This window comes from Trematomus bernacchii, unplaced genomic scaffold (assembly GCF_902827165.1).
Source record: "Trematomus bernacchii unplaced genomic scaffold, fTreBer1.1, whole genome shotgun sequence".
In the NCBI taxonomy this organism is placed as follows: Eukaryota; Metazoa; Chordata; class Actinopteri; order Perciformes; family Nototheniidae; genus Trematomus; species Trematomus bernacchii.
Window position 1 is genome coordinate 3177072 of NW_022987966.1, and position 17121 is coordinate 3194192.

At 46.6% G+C, this 17121-nt stretch overlaps 1 protein-coding gene across 1 annotated transcript in view; it reads right to left on the reverse strand.

Moving 5' to 3' along the window:
• Positions 1–233: 233 nt before the first annotated feature.
• LOC117471134 (Na(+)/H(+) exchange regulatory cofactor NHE-RF4-like) overlaps positions 234–17121 on the reverse strand; it is a 34706-nt gene continuing 17818 nt past the window's right edge. The window contains exons 7-11 of the mRNA XM_034115934.1: positions 6445–6581; positions 6147–6354; positions 1990–2186; positions 1715–1888; positions 234–653 (exon numbers count right to left, since the gene is read on the reverse strand). Coding sequence (XP_033971825.1) covers positions 621–653; positions 1715–1888; positions 1990–2186; positions 6147–6354; positions 6445–6581 — 749 coding nt within the window. The 3' untranslated portion in view covers positions 234–620. The remainder of the gene's footprint in view (positions 654–1714; positions 1889–1989; positions 2187–6146; positions 6355–6444; positions 6582–17121) is intronic.

Genomic DNA, 17121 nt, shown 5'->3' on the forward strand with positions numbered 1-17121 from the left:
AGACCTTGACAGACAAGTATTCAGCGATACACATATTTATTCATTAGCTTCTATATTGGCGGCCGTGGCTCAGGAGGTAGAGTGTCGAAGTGTCCTTGGGCCGACACTGAACCCAAACTGCTCCCTGAGAGTGTGTGTGTGTGTGTGTGTGTGTGTGTGTGTGTGTGTGTGTGTGTGTGTGTGTGTGTGTGTATGTGTGTGTGTGTGTGTGTGTGTGTGTGTGTGTGTGTGTGTGTGTGTGTGTGTGTGTGTGTGTGTGTGTGTGTGTGTGTGTTTGTGTGTGTGTGAATGGGTAAATGCTGGCTAGTGTTGTAAAGTGCTTTGAGTGGTCGTTTAATAAATGCCAGTCCATTTACCATATATCATGCTCATTATTTTAAAGACAGTTCACAGCTTATATCATGCAGTAGTCTTCACTCAAAAACATGACCATTGCTTATAATTAACAAAAGTATATAAATCAAAAAGTACATTTGGACTTCAGAGGATTAAGAAATCAATTCATACAATGTCATTATCACAAAAACATGGGCCCAACACCGGTCCCAGGAGAAAATTAGAACAATGTCGGAAGCTCTTCTTCCTGTCTCCTGAGGTCATAGTTGTTCCATGCATTCCAATCACAAGAAAACATCACTTGTTCTCTCTGGCAGCTGAAAAACACAAAAAAGAGGGACATTTATTCAGAATATCCCTTTAACCATCTATGACACTAATTACTATTCAAAAAACATCTGTTGTACATTTTATACAAAGTACATCTTTGTGTGTTTTGAAAAGCGATATACAATTAAATGTAATATTATTATTATACGTATTTTAAACTGAAATGCTTAAAAGGAAATTAAAGGGTTTCTAAGGAGAAGGGTTACGATGCCTTTAATGTTGCCGCAGAGAAATGTGTTCTGGCACTTATACATGTTTTGACTAAATTGCTAAGCTGGCTGCTGGGTGTTGAAATTAATCGTTTCTACGATGCATCGCGATGCGGACGTGGACGATTCTGCATCGATGCAGGGACCGAACATAATCGATTATAGCGTAGTAACGTTGCTTCCTGATTTTCCGGCCGCGGCTGTAAGTTGTATTTATTTATTTGTTTCTGTCACACAAATATCAAATCGGTCGGTGACGCAGAGATCAGGGAACAGAAGTGACAGCGGCACAGCGACTCCAAACACGGAGCAGCTTTATCCACCAACACAAGCAACACCAGTCCAGATCCAACAGCAGAGTGACCCGCTCTGAATCAGTCCAGAACCAACAGCAGAGTGACCCGCTCTGAATCAGTCCAGAACCAACAGCAGAGTGACCCGCTCTGAATCAGTCCAGAACCAACAGCAGAGTGACCCGCTCTGAATCAGTCCAGAACCAACAGCAGAGTGACCCGCTCTGAATCAGTCCAGAACCAACAGCAGAATGACCCGCTCTGAATCAGTCCAGAACCAACAGCAGAATGACCCGCTCTGAATCAGTCTGGAACCAACAGCAGAATGACCCGCTCTGAATCAGTCTGCTGTGGCTCAGAGACACACATGATTCTACAACCAGACAAATGCAATACAAATTTGACAATGTCCACTAATTTAGTTGTATAATATTATGGAAATGTAACAACGTTTCAGTCGTGAATCTACAGTTATATAGCCCCTTGTTGGGGATGGACACAGTATTCCTGCCAGAAGCACAGATGTAATAAGCTGTGAGATCATACCTGTGTGGGTAAAGTTCCTGACTGACCCGGGACACACTCTGTTGGATATGTTGGACTTCCATCTCCATGTTTCAGCTGGGTTTCACCCTGGTTCTTCGTGCAGTGTGAGACAGCCCGCTGCCTGTTATCCTTGACTGAACATTCGTCATAGAACAACAACGGAGAAATTCCTATCTGCGGGGAAACAAGAGAAAGCAGTGGAAGACACATTCTGATGCACAGTGTCTGTGCGATGAGTCCAATAGAAGTGAAAGTCCTGATATCATGGTGCTTACCTCTCTGTAGAAGTCTCTTCCTGGTATAGATATCGTGGTGAGGATGACTGCCTCCCCGCTCTGTCTAACCTCTTTGACGATGTCCTCATGCTCCATAGACTCGATAGGTTTCCCATTGACAGCCAGCAGGAGGTCTCCATCCTCCATCCCTGCCCCCTCAGCTGGACTCCCCACATCAATCTCCCTCAGCATGTGAACTGGGTCACAGCAGCAAAGGATAGGAATCAATAAAGGTTCAGAGAGAATTTAAATCACCTGATTATAACGGTTTATTAAATGGTCTTTAGAGTTTACAGCTTCAGTTGGTAACTTGATCAATAAGTATACATATACTGAAAACTGTTACAATATCCTGACCGTAGTGCATGAGAAGCATAACATGTCCAAAAAATGTATGTTACTCTACCTCCTCAAAGCGCCAATTTTGGCATTAGTAAGACTCAACTGACCCGAGGATAAACAACTTATCAGCTATTCTTTTTGACACTTGCAGTAAACAGTCAGCAGACGGCTGCTACCAATCCCATTTGACGTCTCTTGCTGATGTTGGCTACGTCTCCCTTACTGTATACATTTTCCATGTTTAGTCCTTTATTTGTTTCATTTATTATTATTTTAATTTATTGGCTGTTAAGAACAACGCAACAGTTCCTACCGACCATGTTTACAAAATATAGGTTGAATAAGCTACTTTAGGCGCGTTCACACCAAGTACTTTTCCCACAATAGTTCATGAGAACTCAGTTCATGAGAACTCTTTTAGTTCTGATGAACTAAAGCAGATCGCGTTCACACCGAAATGAGTTCTTGGGGGTGGATTAGGCAAATGAAGCCGCTGACGTCACTTCTTCTTCTTCTGCTTTGGGTTTACTGGCAGGCCGCAAACAACTTCACGGCGAGTACAGTAGGTGGCGGTATGCACCTTAAAGTTGCAATCCGCCAAAAAACCGAGAGAAGAAGAAGAAGAAAAACCTCCCGCGTATACTGCCACGCCCACCTGCTGTATATGAGGCGTCTGTTTACCTTCTGACCTCAGACATGAGCTTCGTCTGAGTTATTTAAGCAAACACAAATACAGATCGTCGACCAGTCAAATGCAATAGCAATGCTGATTCGGAAGCGAAGGCGGTTAAGAAGGATTGACAAAAGGATTGGACGACGAAATGCATGCGCTATGGATTGCGTAACCTGTGTGAAATGAATAAACTGTGCCAGGTGTGTCGTATGCACAGTAAATAGGCTCAGCAGTTAACACACCTTTATTATATATCCTCCTGAGAGCAACTGCATCCGTCTGCCATGAACCCTACAGAAACCTACGTGTTAGTTTTGGCACATAGTGGCCTCCATTTGTGTCGTGTAAAATGGGGGAAATAAAAAGTTAGCAAATCCCCATGTCCTTCTCAGAGGACATTCATAAAAACATTTAGTTTTAGGTCAAATAATCATTACACTGCTCTGAAACGCACTACACTAACTCCTAAGATGTTCCCTTACTATAATTAATTAAAAATATTGAACTGACAACCCTGGTAATTACAAACTTAACCATTTCTCTTTCTATAAATAAATAGTGCTTATGTTGATGGACGCCATTTTGAAATACAATGAAATTATCTTTTTCAAAGCCACATATTTGGGGTGGGACATAATAAATAAAGCTTCGCCAGTTTATAACCGATGAAACATGATGGTATAAGATGGTATAATCACTTACATGTGATGTATAGGATGCTACACAGGTCACTGTAAAGATAAAGTGTCAGAGGAGAAATAAGCAAGATACAGGACGCTGTCCCAGGTGTGTCGTATGCATGTAAATAGAAGTTCAAAGTTTTAATGTAAATAGAAGTTAACATTTTCAATATAAAAGAAAGTGTCAGTAGTATCAAAACAATATATATATATAATAACAATAATAGGTAGGCTCAGCAGCAGACACACAAAGTGAAGTGTCAGTATTAATAACAGTGGCATATATATATAATCACAATAATACAAAATTAACTGTCCCAGGTGTAGGCAATTTGGGGTGAAGTGTCTTGCCCAGGGACACAACGACATGCTGACTGCAGTGGGGTTTGAACCTGTGCTCCCCTGATCCGAACACCAACGCACCAGACCACTGCACCACACGCCTCCCAACAAGTCATTGTACAGTTTATCAACGACGACACGTTTTTCTTTATTTTTTTATTGAAGGCCTGTTGGATTTAATCAGCTCGCTTAGCACTGCCAGAAGCCCAGCCTGAAAGGTATTTTGTTGCTCCACCTGGTGCGCCGCCGAATCAGCATGGCGCGGCATCACCATGAGCAGCTGGTCGTCCGATTCCTGGGCCTTGTGTGAATGCAGCAGCCGTTCGTCGTGCATCTCCTTGGCACGCAGGTCCTCATTCTCCTTGCTGACCATGGCACGGCGGTCCTCCATCGCCATGATGGTGTCAAGGAAGCTGTCATCCCGGGCCCGCTTTCCTAAGAGGAGAAATAAGCAAGATACAAGATCAGTTTAATCGCCTAGTAGGTTGTCAACAGAGACAACATTGGACATGGTGCAGGCAGGGACAGTGTACAAAATGCAGGTGTAAAGTAGAAGATAAGATAGGATCAAATAATATCAAATAAAAAATAAATATCAAAGTGCCCTTATTTATTGTTTTGTGCTTAATGTATGCTTGAACTTTGTTTTATAGGGATTAGTGGACATCAGTTCGATGCGTAACCTTCTTTCAAGGCCAGAGTAGTTACAGTGTAAGTGGATTGACATCTAACATAACATGGCTGAGTAAAATTATAACCATCAATAAAAAAAAGGAAAAATAAATTGAATTTCAATTACATTTTTACTTAAATGTGCAAAATATTATATTAGAACATCAGTCTTTGTGGCATGCAGGTAATCAACTGTTTAAGCTTTTACCATTAACATGTAGAATGAATGTTGCAAATGACACATGAAATTATAGCAACTACCATGTAAGTTATTTTTTACCTCTATTCATTCAGTGTAGCCACAGAGGTAGCATTATGTCCAGCTAGCATGCTAATTGCTAACGTTATATTATCGCTTTATCCCGGAGGGGAAAGCTCACTAGTTTCCAATCCAGAGAGAAACACCTCGCCTGAAACACACGATTAGTGCCATGAGTTAGTGAAGCAAATTACAGAACATTGCACACTTATTCACAAGTCAAAACGTTTTCATAGCGGGCGCGTTGTTAGCCAGCTTGGAGCTATGATAGCCAGTTCAGCTAGCATGGCTAGCTCGATCTACTGAGCAAATAAAAGTACATCTGAGACCAGTATTGTGCAGATTAAAACTATGCAGTGCATGTAGTTTATTTTACCTTTGTCGTCGTCCCGGCATGGCTTTGCGCTGTGGACGGTTCCCAGGTCGGCTAACTTTGCTGAACAACGCTCCTACATTTTGCAGTAGAAGCTTCTGGATCGCGTCCTCCGAGTAAATCGCCAGAAGCGCCGACACATCCTCATCAATCCACCACTCCGATGATTTATTTAGTGTTGCTATAATAACTGCTTTCACAAAAGTAATCTCTTCGTTGGTGCGCTGCACTGAGTTTTTAATGCGAGCAAATACAATGGCGGCTACAAACACTTTTTCAGAGTTTTACGGGGCGTGGTTTGCATTCCGCACAGCCAATCAGACATATGAACCTTTTTCTCCCACGAAAGTCCCTGCTCTCTAGCAGGGACTGAAAAGCGGGTAAAAATGGTTCTGATGAACTAATTTAGTTCCTGGGGCTTTTTGGTGTGAACGCAAATATATCGTAGTTCTGATTAACTATTGTGGGAAAAGTACTCCGGTGTGAACGCACACTTTGCTAGCCGTACAGGTAAGTCAACAAGTCGCTGGTATCCTTCAAAGATGGCTGACTTACTTTTGATCACGTTGCATTGCCATTTCCTATAAACCGCTCAGTCGCACAAATTAGCTTTCTTTGCTAGTACTGCCACCGAGTGGAGTTCCAGACATATACATTTCATTCTTGGAGAAAATGTTCACAAAAGTACCTACATTTGGGTATACCATGCTTCATTACAAGTGTGTGTGTGTGTGTGTGTGTGTGTGTGTGTGTGTGTGTGTGTGTGTGTGTGTGTGTATTAGATTGTTTTCATGTGTCCTTCAGTGTATCTCTCACCTATCCGTCGTGCTCCCCCCAGCTTCTCTTGTCTCAGCAGGAAGCCGTATCCGTTTTGGTCTTTAACCAGATGCAAGGTTTTGGTGGTGTAGGGCAGGCCACAGCACTCTGCCGCCACAGGCAGGGTGGGCATCTTCCTCCGGACATTACAAGACTCGCTGTCAGGGTCTATCACCAGCACCGTCACTGAGTCCCCACTCTTCTTCAACTGAGAACCAACACACAGCATGAGTCACACACATCATCAGTCCAACAGAACACACACCATGAAGCTGAGTGGAGGAAACCTGAGTCTTACGGTTCTGTTGAGAGTGGAGTGTGTGAGTGTTGACACCCGGACCCCGTTGATCCACATCAGTCTGTCTCCATAGCAGACTCCCGCTCTCTCTGCTGGACCGCCAGTCACTGTGCTCACAGTATACTGGCCCTTTTGACCTGGTGACACACACGATTGATTTTCATAAACATAATTTAAGCGCTGTGGGAGGGCCAGGGAGGGCCAGGCCCTCCCATTTGACATTCCTGCCCTTCCCCAATAAACACGTTTCTATTTATTTATAACATTTAAAAAAAAAAAGTTTTATTTTTTAAATTATAAATAAACTGTGAACTTTAATGCTACGATGTATGTGATGTCAGATATTAATATAAGAGTAATAAATTAAAAACAGGTATGAAATACTATATGCCAGTAAAACAAGAATACAGTTTAAAGGGGAGTGATTAGTAAAATATCCATAAAGAAAAAGTAAATCTGTTTACAGTTCTGTTTCCTATGGGTGTTGAGAGATGTATCCATAGGTCTCTTCATTTTGCTCTCAAAGTGCACCAGATTGATGCTTTTAACTTCAATAATCTCCCAGGGGAGCATGCCCCCGGATCCCCCTAGAGGAGGTGAGGTCCGCCCCCCACTTAAAACAAATAGCACTTTACCCCTGCTTACACCTATATGCCGTGAGCTGATTATCGAGCCTTCATTGTAACAGTCGCGGGTGTACTGTGTATGTGCGTGTGGGGAGTGTTGCAGTAGAAAATTCCACTGTAGCGCCCGGTACCTTAATGGGAAACCCTACATGTTTGAGCACCCTCTATGAAACGTCAAGCTACCCCACAGCACCCCCAAAAGAAAATCACTGGCCGCGGCACATGACGGTTTTGTGTGCCTTCCCATGAAAATCATATGCCCTCTCTGTAGATTTGTTCTGGAGCCGGGTCTGCTTATTAGTACAGTGTGGAATAAAATAATTGTACTTTGTAACAAGATAAAGAAGAGAATACGGAGAACGTGTTCAGCTGTTTATAAATCATTAGGCAATGGGTTTTTCTGGAATAAAGTACCTGATTCATTTTGGAACAGTCCAACATTTTGGGAAGCTGCTAATTTCTGAGAGGGAGATTTTCAGATTGATTGAAATACATTGTATGTGTGTTAAAGTGAAGAGCTGGAGTCTGGCTGTGGTTAGTAGAAACGAGGGGTTACGTATTGTAACCCTAGTTATATAAGCACAGGCGGAGCCCTCTACTGGACTCTATGGGTACTACTCTCTATCATGCTGTGCGTGCATTCATTCATTCAGTTACGTAAGACGAGAAGGAGCCAGACATGTCCAAGAGATAAAACTTTATGAAGGGGCTTGGCGTAGACCAAGACACCGCCGTGCATATCTTCTACACTCACGCCGCTGAATAAGGCTGTTGACACAGCCACAGCCCGTGTAGAGTGTGCACGGACCCCAGTGGGGAGGGCTCTCCCCACCCGTCCATAGGCATGTGTAATGCACTAGCAGAGCCATCCTGTCAGGCGCTTCTTGGAGAGAGCTTTTCCAGCCACACCATCCCCAAAGCACACAAACAGCTGTTCAGTGCGCCTAATGGCAGCCGTGCGCTCCACATAACCAATTGTTGGCCGAAGTCAAGGCAAGTAGCAACACTGTCTTCCATGACAGTGCTTTCAGGGAGGAGAGCTCCAGAGGCTCAAATGGTTCTGTGACCAGAGCCTCGAGCACCAACGGCAGGTCCCATTGCGGGGAGGAGGCGTGCACCACTGGACGCTGCCTCCTGACCCCCTGCAAGAACCGCGACATAAGCGGCTGACTGAAGGCTGACCGGCCGCCAAATCCCTCATGGCAGGATGAAATGGCTGCTGCATACACCTTAATTGTGGAATGAGCCCACCCCCTGTCCACCAGTATCTGTAAGTAGGAAAGAATAGAGTCCAACGTACACGATAGAGGCTCTAGACTCCTTTCTTCACACCATCACTGGAATCCCGCCCACTTTGGCCTGTAACAGGCTGTGGTGGATCCTGCTCTTGCTGCTTGGATAGTCTGAATAACGTTGTCAGACAGCCCCCCCTGTCTCAGCCTGTCCCTCTCAGGAGCCAAGCCTGGAGAGGTTAGCCCAGAGTGGGTAACGCCCCTATTGCACCTGCTTCCTGAGACAGCGCCCCCCAGACCTGAGGAATCGTCCAGGGCTGCAGCCCTCTCCAGGAGGGGGGGGATGAGGTGCAGCGGTTGAAAGGCGTAAAGAAGCTTTCTTGGCCATGGCTCGTGTGCAAATGCGTCCACCCCCAAGGGCAGATTGTCCCACCGGGCCAGGGAGAACGACAGGGCACAGTGGCTGTTGCGCCGATTGGTGAACAGGTCCACCTCTGCTCTCCCGAACTGAGTCCAGACCTGCTTCACCACCTCCGGGTGAAGCCTCCACTCATCTGGCAGGGGCCCGCCTCTTGACATGAGGTCGTCCCCCCCGTTCTCCCGTCCCGGGATGTGCAGGGCCCTTAGAGACAACACATTCTGTGAAGCCCACAACCACAGGTTCTCCGCTGCGGTCAACAAGGCTACGGAGCGGACTCCGCCCTGCCTGTTGATGTACGCCACTGTGGTGCGGTTGTCGCTCCTCACTAGCACATGTTTGCCCTGTATTAAGGGTTTGAAGTTCTATAGGACCAACATCACTGCTTGCAGCTCCAGGAGGAGAAATGTTTTTTACTTGTAGTACTGATACCGTCCACTAGACTCCTAGTTACGTCGCGATCTGCGTACATGATTTCGTTCGTCAACCAAATAGCGCGAAATAATCTGTGACGCGTTTGTGTGTATTGTGTTTGTTTCCCGGGGAAACACATGACTTCATGTGTATGTCATCTTAATGGTTCATCTTAATGCACACACATTTTCCGTGCTTTCCAATAGTTTAAAATAGTTTTATTCCACTGTTAAATAACCTGTTCAATACAAACATGCCACTTGTAAAAATTAAATAACATTTCTGTGAACTGATATTTGTTTAGTCACACACTAACTAGAGGATGTTCCCTGAAAGATTGAAAAATGTCAATGAAGATGTCAAACTTAGTATATTTGTTAAAGGTCCCATGTCATGGCCATTTGTCATGTCATTTATACTGTGCATTTTTCCAAACTCACATTGGTTTCGCATACAGCATCTCTGTAAAGTATGTGTCTTCAGCAGTATTCACTCTCTCCACTAAACGGCTCGTTGCAGCTCTTGCCCCCCCCTCCCTGTGAGCCCAGTGTGCTCCGATTGGTCAGCTCGGCCACTCTGTTCTGATTAGTCAACCACCAGAGAGGCTCCGCCCATGTCTAACAGTGCTTTTTTCGGCTCGCTGAGCAGAACATCAGTCTTATAATGGCCTCAGTACAGCCGTATATTTTATACGCTAACTAACCGAACTGTACCTACAACTGTTGTTATAGAAGAGTAAGTTATTTTTACCTGAAATAAACTACTACTGTTTGATGAGAAATCAAATCATGGTTTGCTATATATGAATGATATGTTATAGGAGCAAATAATTCAGGGAAGAAAGGATACTAAGTATTTCCATCAAACTTTATTTTTAGAAATGTACAAAATGAACATGTGTAAATATACATATATACACTGTATACCATCCATTCCTCCCCTTATAGGCGTTTTCGGCATCTTGCCTATCGCAGCTTTGTAAGCGGCTGCCGGGGCTTTTTAGGACGAGGCATCAGAGTGGTCATCCCGTGTGTGTGTTGTTCGCCAGATACGCCAGGAGTTTCCTGATCTGGCTGGACGAAATCAAATGCAAATCACAAAATATTAGAGAAACTTAGTTGTTTTAGATTCGTTAGTAGTAGTTGTGGTAGGAGTGTGTATCTATCTAATCTATCTATCTAATCAACACAGTTAGCTTTCCAGCTAATATGCTAACCTACGTTTGCTAGTTGTTCAGTGTAATATGCCAATCTACTATGAACAACCAACCCAGTCTCACGGCATTTCGTGTTATTAATCACGAAATTAATTTAATCTATTGATTCGTGTTCACCAACACGATTTTCACCTTTTTTTCGTGTCACACAGAACGATTTTAAATGCAATGTATTTCTATTGGTAGTATGTTTCGTGCCTGCAACACGTCTTTTTGTCCGGTCGGGTCTTGGAAGACCAGAAGCTGTGTGGTTCATAAAAACATGTTCTTACTCAATATCTTACCCTAAGCCTAACCCTATCCCTTTTATTTTAAATTGTATAATGTCTGAGTTTTTTTGCCGTCAGTGAGGAAAAGAAATGGGGCTCAGAGCCTCAGAATACTGAAATCTGTATCCTTCTAATTTGTTATTATTTGGTGCTGTGGTGGCTCTACTCTTCAGCCACCTCCCTTGTGAGTGTGTGTTCCCTTTCCCTGTCTGTGTGGGCGTGGTGGCTGTCACTCCTGGCTCCCGGCTCAATCTCCACCTGCTGCAAATCTCCACCTGCTCCAATCAGCCTTACACACCTGATTCCCATTCAGCCATTTACTAATGGTATATCAGCGGAGGCTCCACAACATGTCAGCGCCAGATCGTTGTTTAAACCCCAGTGGTAACTCTCAGCCTTCTTAGCCGATTTAAGCTATTTCTCTGTACATGGAATACGTTTCTCACCTGTTTCTCTTATGCTCCAGGATCACTCTCCAGCCGCCTAGTTACCATCACCTGCAGCCACCAGTCATCATTCCAACCGGATTACTCTCCACGCTCCTCCACCTCACAATAAACCTTTTTCCAACACTCTGCCGTGTCCTGCGTTTGGGTCCTATCGGATATCGTAACAGAACGATCTGGCCAGTATGGACTCAGCGGACACAGGCCACCAGTCCAAGACTACGGACGAACTCAGCCAAGCCCTGGCCAATCAAGGTGCTCTTGTGGGGCATCACGACGTGGTTCTCCGTGAGGTTGTGGAGACTCTCCGGAACCTCTCCGCTAACGTGCAAAGGATCGGCACACAAGTGGAACTGCTCACCTCACAGTTTTCTCCCCCGCAGCCCGCTGCACAGCCGACAGCTCCTCCCCCCGCTCCTGCCGCACCTCTCCCTCAGCTACGAGAGGCTGTTATTCCTACACCGGAGCGATACGCTGGAGATTTGGGTATTTGTAGAGCCTTTTTGTTCCAGTGTTCGTTAGTTTTTGAGCAGCAGCCTAGTACTTATCATACAGATGGGGCTAGGGTAGCATATGTCATGAGTCTGTTGAGGGGGAGTGCTCTAGATTGGGCTACAGCCGTTAGGGAGAGCCAGCCACACATTTGCTTATCATTTGATACTTTCATTTCCGAAATGAAAAAAGTTTTTGATCACCCGGTACGGGGGAGGGACGCTTCTAGGCGCCTTCTTTCTCTCCGGCAGGGCTCCCGTAGTGTAGCCGAATTTTCAGTTGAGTTTAGAACAGTTGCTGCTGACTCAGGCTGGAATAACGAGTCATTGCAAGATGTTTTTCTTCAAGGGCTGAACGAAGCAATTAAAGACGAGCTAGCTGCTAGGGATGATCCAGTTAGCTTGGATAATTTAATTGCCACAGCTATCAAGATTGATAATCGCCTCAGAGAGAGACGCAGGGATAGGAATAGCCGTCACCCCAATCCCAGCTACTCCTCACTTGATCCCCGAATTGGCACTGCCACTGCCCCAATCTCCAGATCCTTTCCGACTCCTTTCTCGGTTTCACCCCCCGAAGATGAGCCCATGCAAGTGGGAAGGGCCCCGCCTCTCACCATCTGAGCGGGCTAGAAGGATCCAGGCTGGGGAATGTGTTTATTGCAGCCAAACCAGTCATCTAGTTTCCTCCTGTCCTAATCTGCCAAAAGGTCAGGCTCGTCAGTAGCTGTGGGGATTCTGGCGAGCCCTTCCTCCTCTCTCAACCCCCGACCCAGAACGCAGCTAGAAGCCGTTCTTTGCTGCAACCAACAGTCACTACCCCTGCTCGCCTTAGTGGACTCGGGGGCGGACGAGAATTTTTTGGACATTGACATTGCAGCTCAGGCAGGAATTCCCTGCGAAGTGTTAGATTCACCTCTTAATGCCAATGCTCTAAATGGACAATTCCTGGCCCAAGTCACTCACCGCACCAAGCCAGTAAACCTCATTCTGTCTGGAAACCATCGTGAGTTTATTCAGTTTCACCTTATTTCCTCACCTCATGCTCCCATAGTGTTGGGTCATCCCTGGTTAAGAACACACAACCCCCAGATTGATTGGATAACTGGCAAAATCATTAGTTGGAGTTGTTTTTGTTTATCCTCATGCCTGCAGTCTGCCCTGCCACCAGCAGAGGCCGCCGCTCCACCACCCAAGATCGAGCCGCCTGACCTGTTATCTGTCCCCATGGAATATCATAGCCTAGGAGAGGTGTTCAGTAAACAGCGAGCTCTTTCTCTTCCTCCTCATCGACCCTACGACTGTCCCATTGACCTCCTTCCCGGGGCCCCTCTGCCTTCCTCACGTCTGTTCAACCTGTCTCGCCCTGAGAGAAAATCCATGGAGAGTTACATCCATGACTCCCTGGCTGCTGGTGTCATCCGCCCATCCTCCTCCCCGGTCGGTGCTGGGTTCTTCTTCGTGTCCAAGAAGGACCGCTCACTGCGGCCCTGCATTGATTACAGGGGTCTCAATGCCATCACTATAAAAAACAAATATCCATTACCCCTCATTAACTCCGCCTTTGAACCCCTCCAGGAAGCCACCATCTTTTCCAAACTGGACCTCCGCAATGCCTACCACCTCGTCAGAATCCGTGAAGGGGACGAGTGGAAGACTGCCTTTAATACACCACTCGGTCACTTTGAGTATCTGGTGATGCCTTTTGGACTGACGAATGCCCCAGCAGTTTTTCAGTCAATGGTGAACGATGTGCTCCGTGACCTCCTCAACCGGTCAGTCTTTGTCTACTTGGATGACATTCTCATTTTCTCCCGTAACAAGGAGGAGCACATTATCCATGTCAGGCAGGTGCTGCAGAGACTCCTTGAAAACAGACTCTTTGTGAAGGCGGAGAAATGTGAATTCCATGTCAACACAGTCTCATTCCTGGGCTACATCGTTGAGGAAGGAAAGATTAGGACCGACCCTGAGAAGATCCAAGCGGTGGCGGGGTGGCCCAAACCAACCTCAGTTAAACTGCTTCAACAGTTTCTTGGTTTCGCCAATTTTTATCGGCGCTTCATCAGAGACTACAGCAGAGTGGCGGGCCCTTTAACCAGACTCACTTCCCCTACAACTGGTTTTTTCTGGACCCCAGAGTGCGATGCAGCCTTCTCGGAGCTAAAGAGACTTTTCACCACTGCCCCTGTGCTCATCCACCCTGATTCCTCTCGCCAGTTTGTGGTGGAGGTCGATGCCTCCAACACCGGGGTAGGGGCAGTTCTTTCCCAGCGCTCGGAACGAGACCAAAAATTACATCCTTGTGCATTTTTCTCTCGCCGCCTCACTCCAGCTGAGAAGAACTATGACGTGGGTAACGGAGAGCTGCTGGCTGTCAAACTTGCCCTAGAGGAGTGGAGGCACTGGCTGGAGGGAGCCGAGCTCCCTTTTATTGTATGGACAGACCACAAAAACTTGGCGTACATCCAATCTGCCAAGCGCCTTAACTCTCGTCAGGCTCGATGGGCCCTGTATTTCGGCCGCTTCTCATTCACCCTTACCTACCGTCCAGGGTCACGGAACCTCAAGCCGGACGCTCTCTCTCGCCAGTTCGCTTCCGAAGGACCAGCTGCCAATCCAGACACTATCCTGCCTGCCTCCTGCGTGGTGGCGGCTGTTACCTGGGAGATTGAGTCATTGGTTAAGGAGGCTCAGCGGGCGCAACCTAACCCAGGTAACTGCCCAGCTAATAGTCTTTTTGTGCCTACCCCTGTTCGCTCCAAGGTCCTGCAGTGGGCACACACCTCCCGTCTCTCCTGTCATCCTGGTGTCCATCGCACACTGTTTATTCTAAAACAACGGTTCTGGTGGCCTTCCATGGCTCAAGACACCAGGGCCTTTGTTGCTGCCTGTACAGTATGTGCCCGCGCCAAGTCCTCCCACCAATCTCCCTCTGGCCTGCTTCGCCCGCTGCCGGTACCTAGGCGTCCTTGGTCGCATGTGGCCTTGGATTTTGTCACTGGACTTCCACTGTCACAAGGAAATACCATCATCCTAACTATTGTGGACAGATTTTCCAAGATGGTACACTTTGTTGCTCTTCCCAAGCTTCCCACAGCCCGAGAGACTGCAGATCTTCTGGTCAATCATGTTGTTCGACTCCATGGGATTCCCACCGACATCGTCTCTGACCGGGGTCCCCAGTTCATTTCCCACGTTTGGAAAGCCTTCTGTCAGGCTCTGGGAGCATCAGTGAGCCTGTCATCTGGATATCATCCTCAGACGAATGGGCAAACGGAACGGGCCAACCAGGATCTGGGGGCGGCTCTTCGCTGTGTGGCTTTCAGGAACCCTTCGTCATGGTGCCCACATCTGCCATGGATCGAATATGCCCACAACTCCCTGTCAAATGCAGCCACAGGTATTTCACCCTTTCATTGTGCCATGGGTTTCCAACCACCCCTGTTTCCATCCCAGGAAGAGGAGGTTGCTGTTCCTTCCGTTCAGACCCACCTTCGTCGCTGTCATAAGGTGTGGAGGGACACCCGAGCCGCCCTGCTCCGCTCCGCTGCCCGCAACTGCCTCATCGCAGACCGCCACAGGACCCCGGCTCCCAACTACTTACCAGGTCAGAGTGTTTGGCTTTCCTCCAAAGATCTCCCACTCAAGACAGAGTCGAAGAAACTCACGCCACGTTATGTCGGCCCCTTCATCATCGACTCAGTTATCAACCCATCTGCAGTAAAACTCAAGCTTCCCCCACACATGAAGGTTCATCCGACATTTCATGTTTCTCTGTTGAAACCTGTTGCCAGCAGCCCCTTGTCTCCTCCAGTGAGTGTTCCCCCACCCCCCCGCATCATCAATGATCACCCAACCTACACCGTCAGGCGATTGTTGGACGTTCGTCGCCGTGGAAGGGGATTCCAATATTTTGTGGATTGGGAGGGCTATGGTCCAGAGGAGAGGTCTTGGGTTCCCCGGCGAAACATCGTGGGCGCGTCCCTGGTTCGGGACTTCCACCGTGATAACCCTGGTAGACCTGGTAGACCTGGTAGACCGCCTGGAGGCGTCCCTTAAGGGGGGGGTACTGTGGTGGCTCTACTCTTCAGCCACCTCCCTTGTGAGTGTGTGTTCCCTTTCCCTGTCTGTGTGGGCGTGGTGGCTGTCACTCCTGGCTCCCGGCTCAATCTCCACCTGCTGCAAATCTCCACCTGCTGCAAATCTCCACCTGCTGCAATCAGCCTTACACACCTGATTCCCATTCAGCCATTTACTAATGGTACATCAGCGGAGGCTCCACAACATGTCAGCGCCAGATCGTTGTTTAAACCCCAGTGGTAACTCTCAGCCTTCTTAGCCGATTTAAGCTATTTCTCTGTACATGGAATACGTTTCTCACCTGTTTCTCTTATGCTCCAGGATCACTCTCCAGCCGCCTAGTTACCATCACCTGCAGCCACCAGTCATCATTCCAACCGGATTACTCTCCACGCTCCTCCACCTGACAATAAACCTTTTTCCAACACTCTGCCGTGTCCTGCGTTTGGGTCCTATCGGATATCGTAACAGGTGCAGGCACGAAACATACTACCAATATAAATACATTGCTTCTAAAATCGTTCTGTGTCAGAATAGTTAAATCTGTATTTTTTTTAAATGTCTTTTTCCTTCTAATTTGTTATTATTTACATTGCTTTTAAAATCGTTCTGTGTGACACGAAAAAAATGGCGAAATCGTGTTGGTGAACACGAATCAATAGATTAATTTTGTGACTATAACACGAAATGCCGTGAGACTGTGTTGCAACAACAGCTAGTCTAGGCTAGCAAGAACATGTTTACAATTGCAATCTTATACGGGTAGTCTGCTACGTTCGGTCATTCATTGTAGCTGGCATGAAAACAATGTTTTCCCTAGCATGTCTAGCTCTAGGTAGCCTTCTTGTTTAGCTATGTAGCATACACGCTATGAACGGTAGCTCGGTAGCATACACGCCAGGAACGCCAACTATAATGTACTGACCGTACGGTAAATCACCCGGAGTATACTGTCTATGAGTATTTTGTGTGTGATTGCAGACATTCTCCAGCTATGAGATACATGTAAGGCCATCTGCTAACATTGGAGTTGATATATGGAAACGCTAGCAACTTAGTTAGCCCAGTTAGCAATGCTCGCACACACACAGACACACACACTGCTGGAGGAGTAGACAGGCTTGGCGATAAAGCTAGAACAAGCGAAACTCATCCTGAGCACACACAAACACTCACAGCCGAAGTAAAAACAATAAGTGTGGCTTGATATTGAGTAAGAAAAAGGTTTATAACGCTGTGAGCATGGGTCTGCGGAGAGCATTTCAACGTAATAGTCCGAAAAACGTTTACCCATTTAAACAGTCGTGGTAGATACCTTGTTTGTTTTAAACATCATAAATACACAAACAACAATGAATACTTACAGGTTGTGTACCCGAACTCCCGCTGGTCCAAACAAAGTAGGAACAGCATCGTTCTTCAGTGCCCTACGCTGTACATATCCGGCATGAATCCTGAAAGGTTTTGGGAAGCTTTGTTACG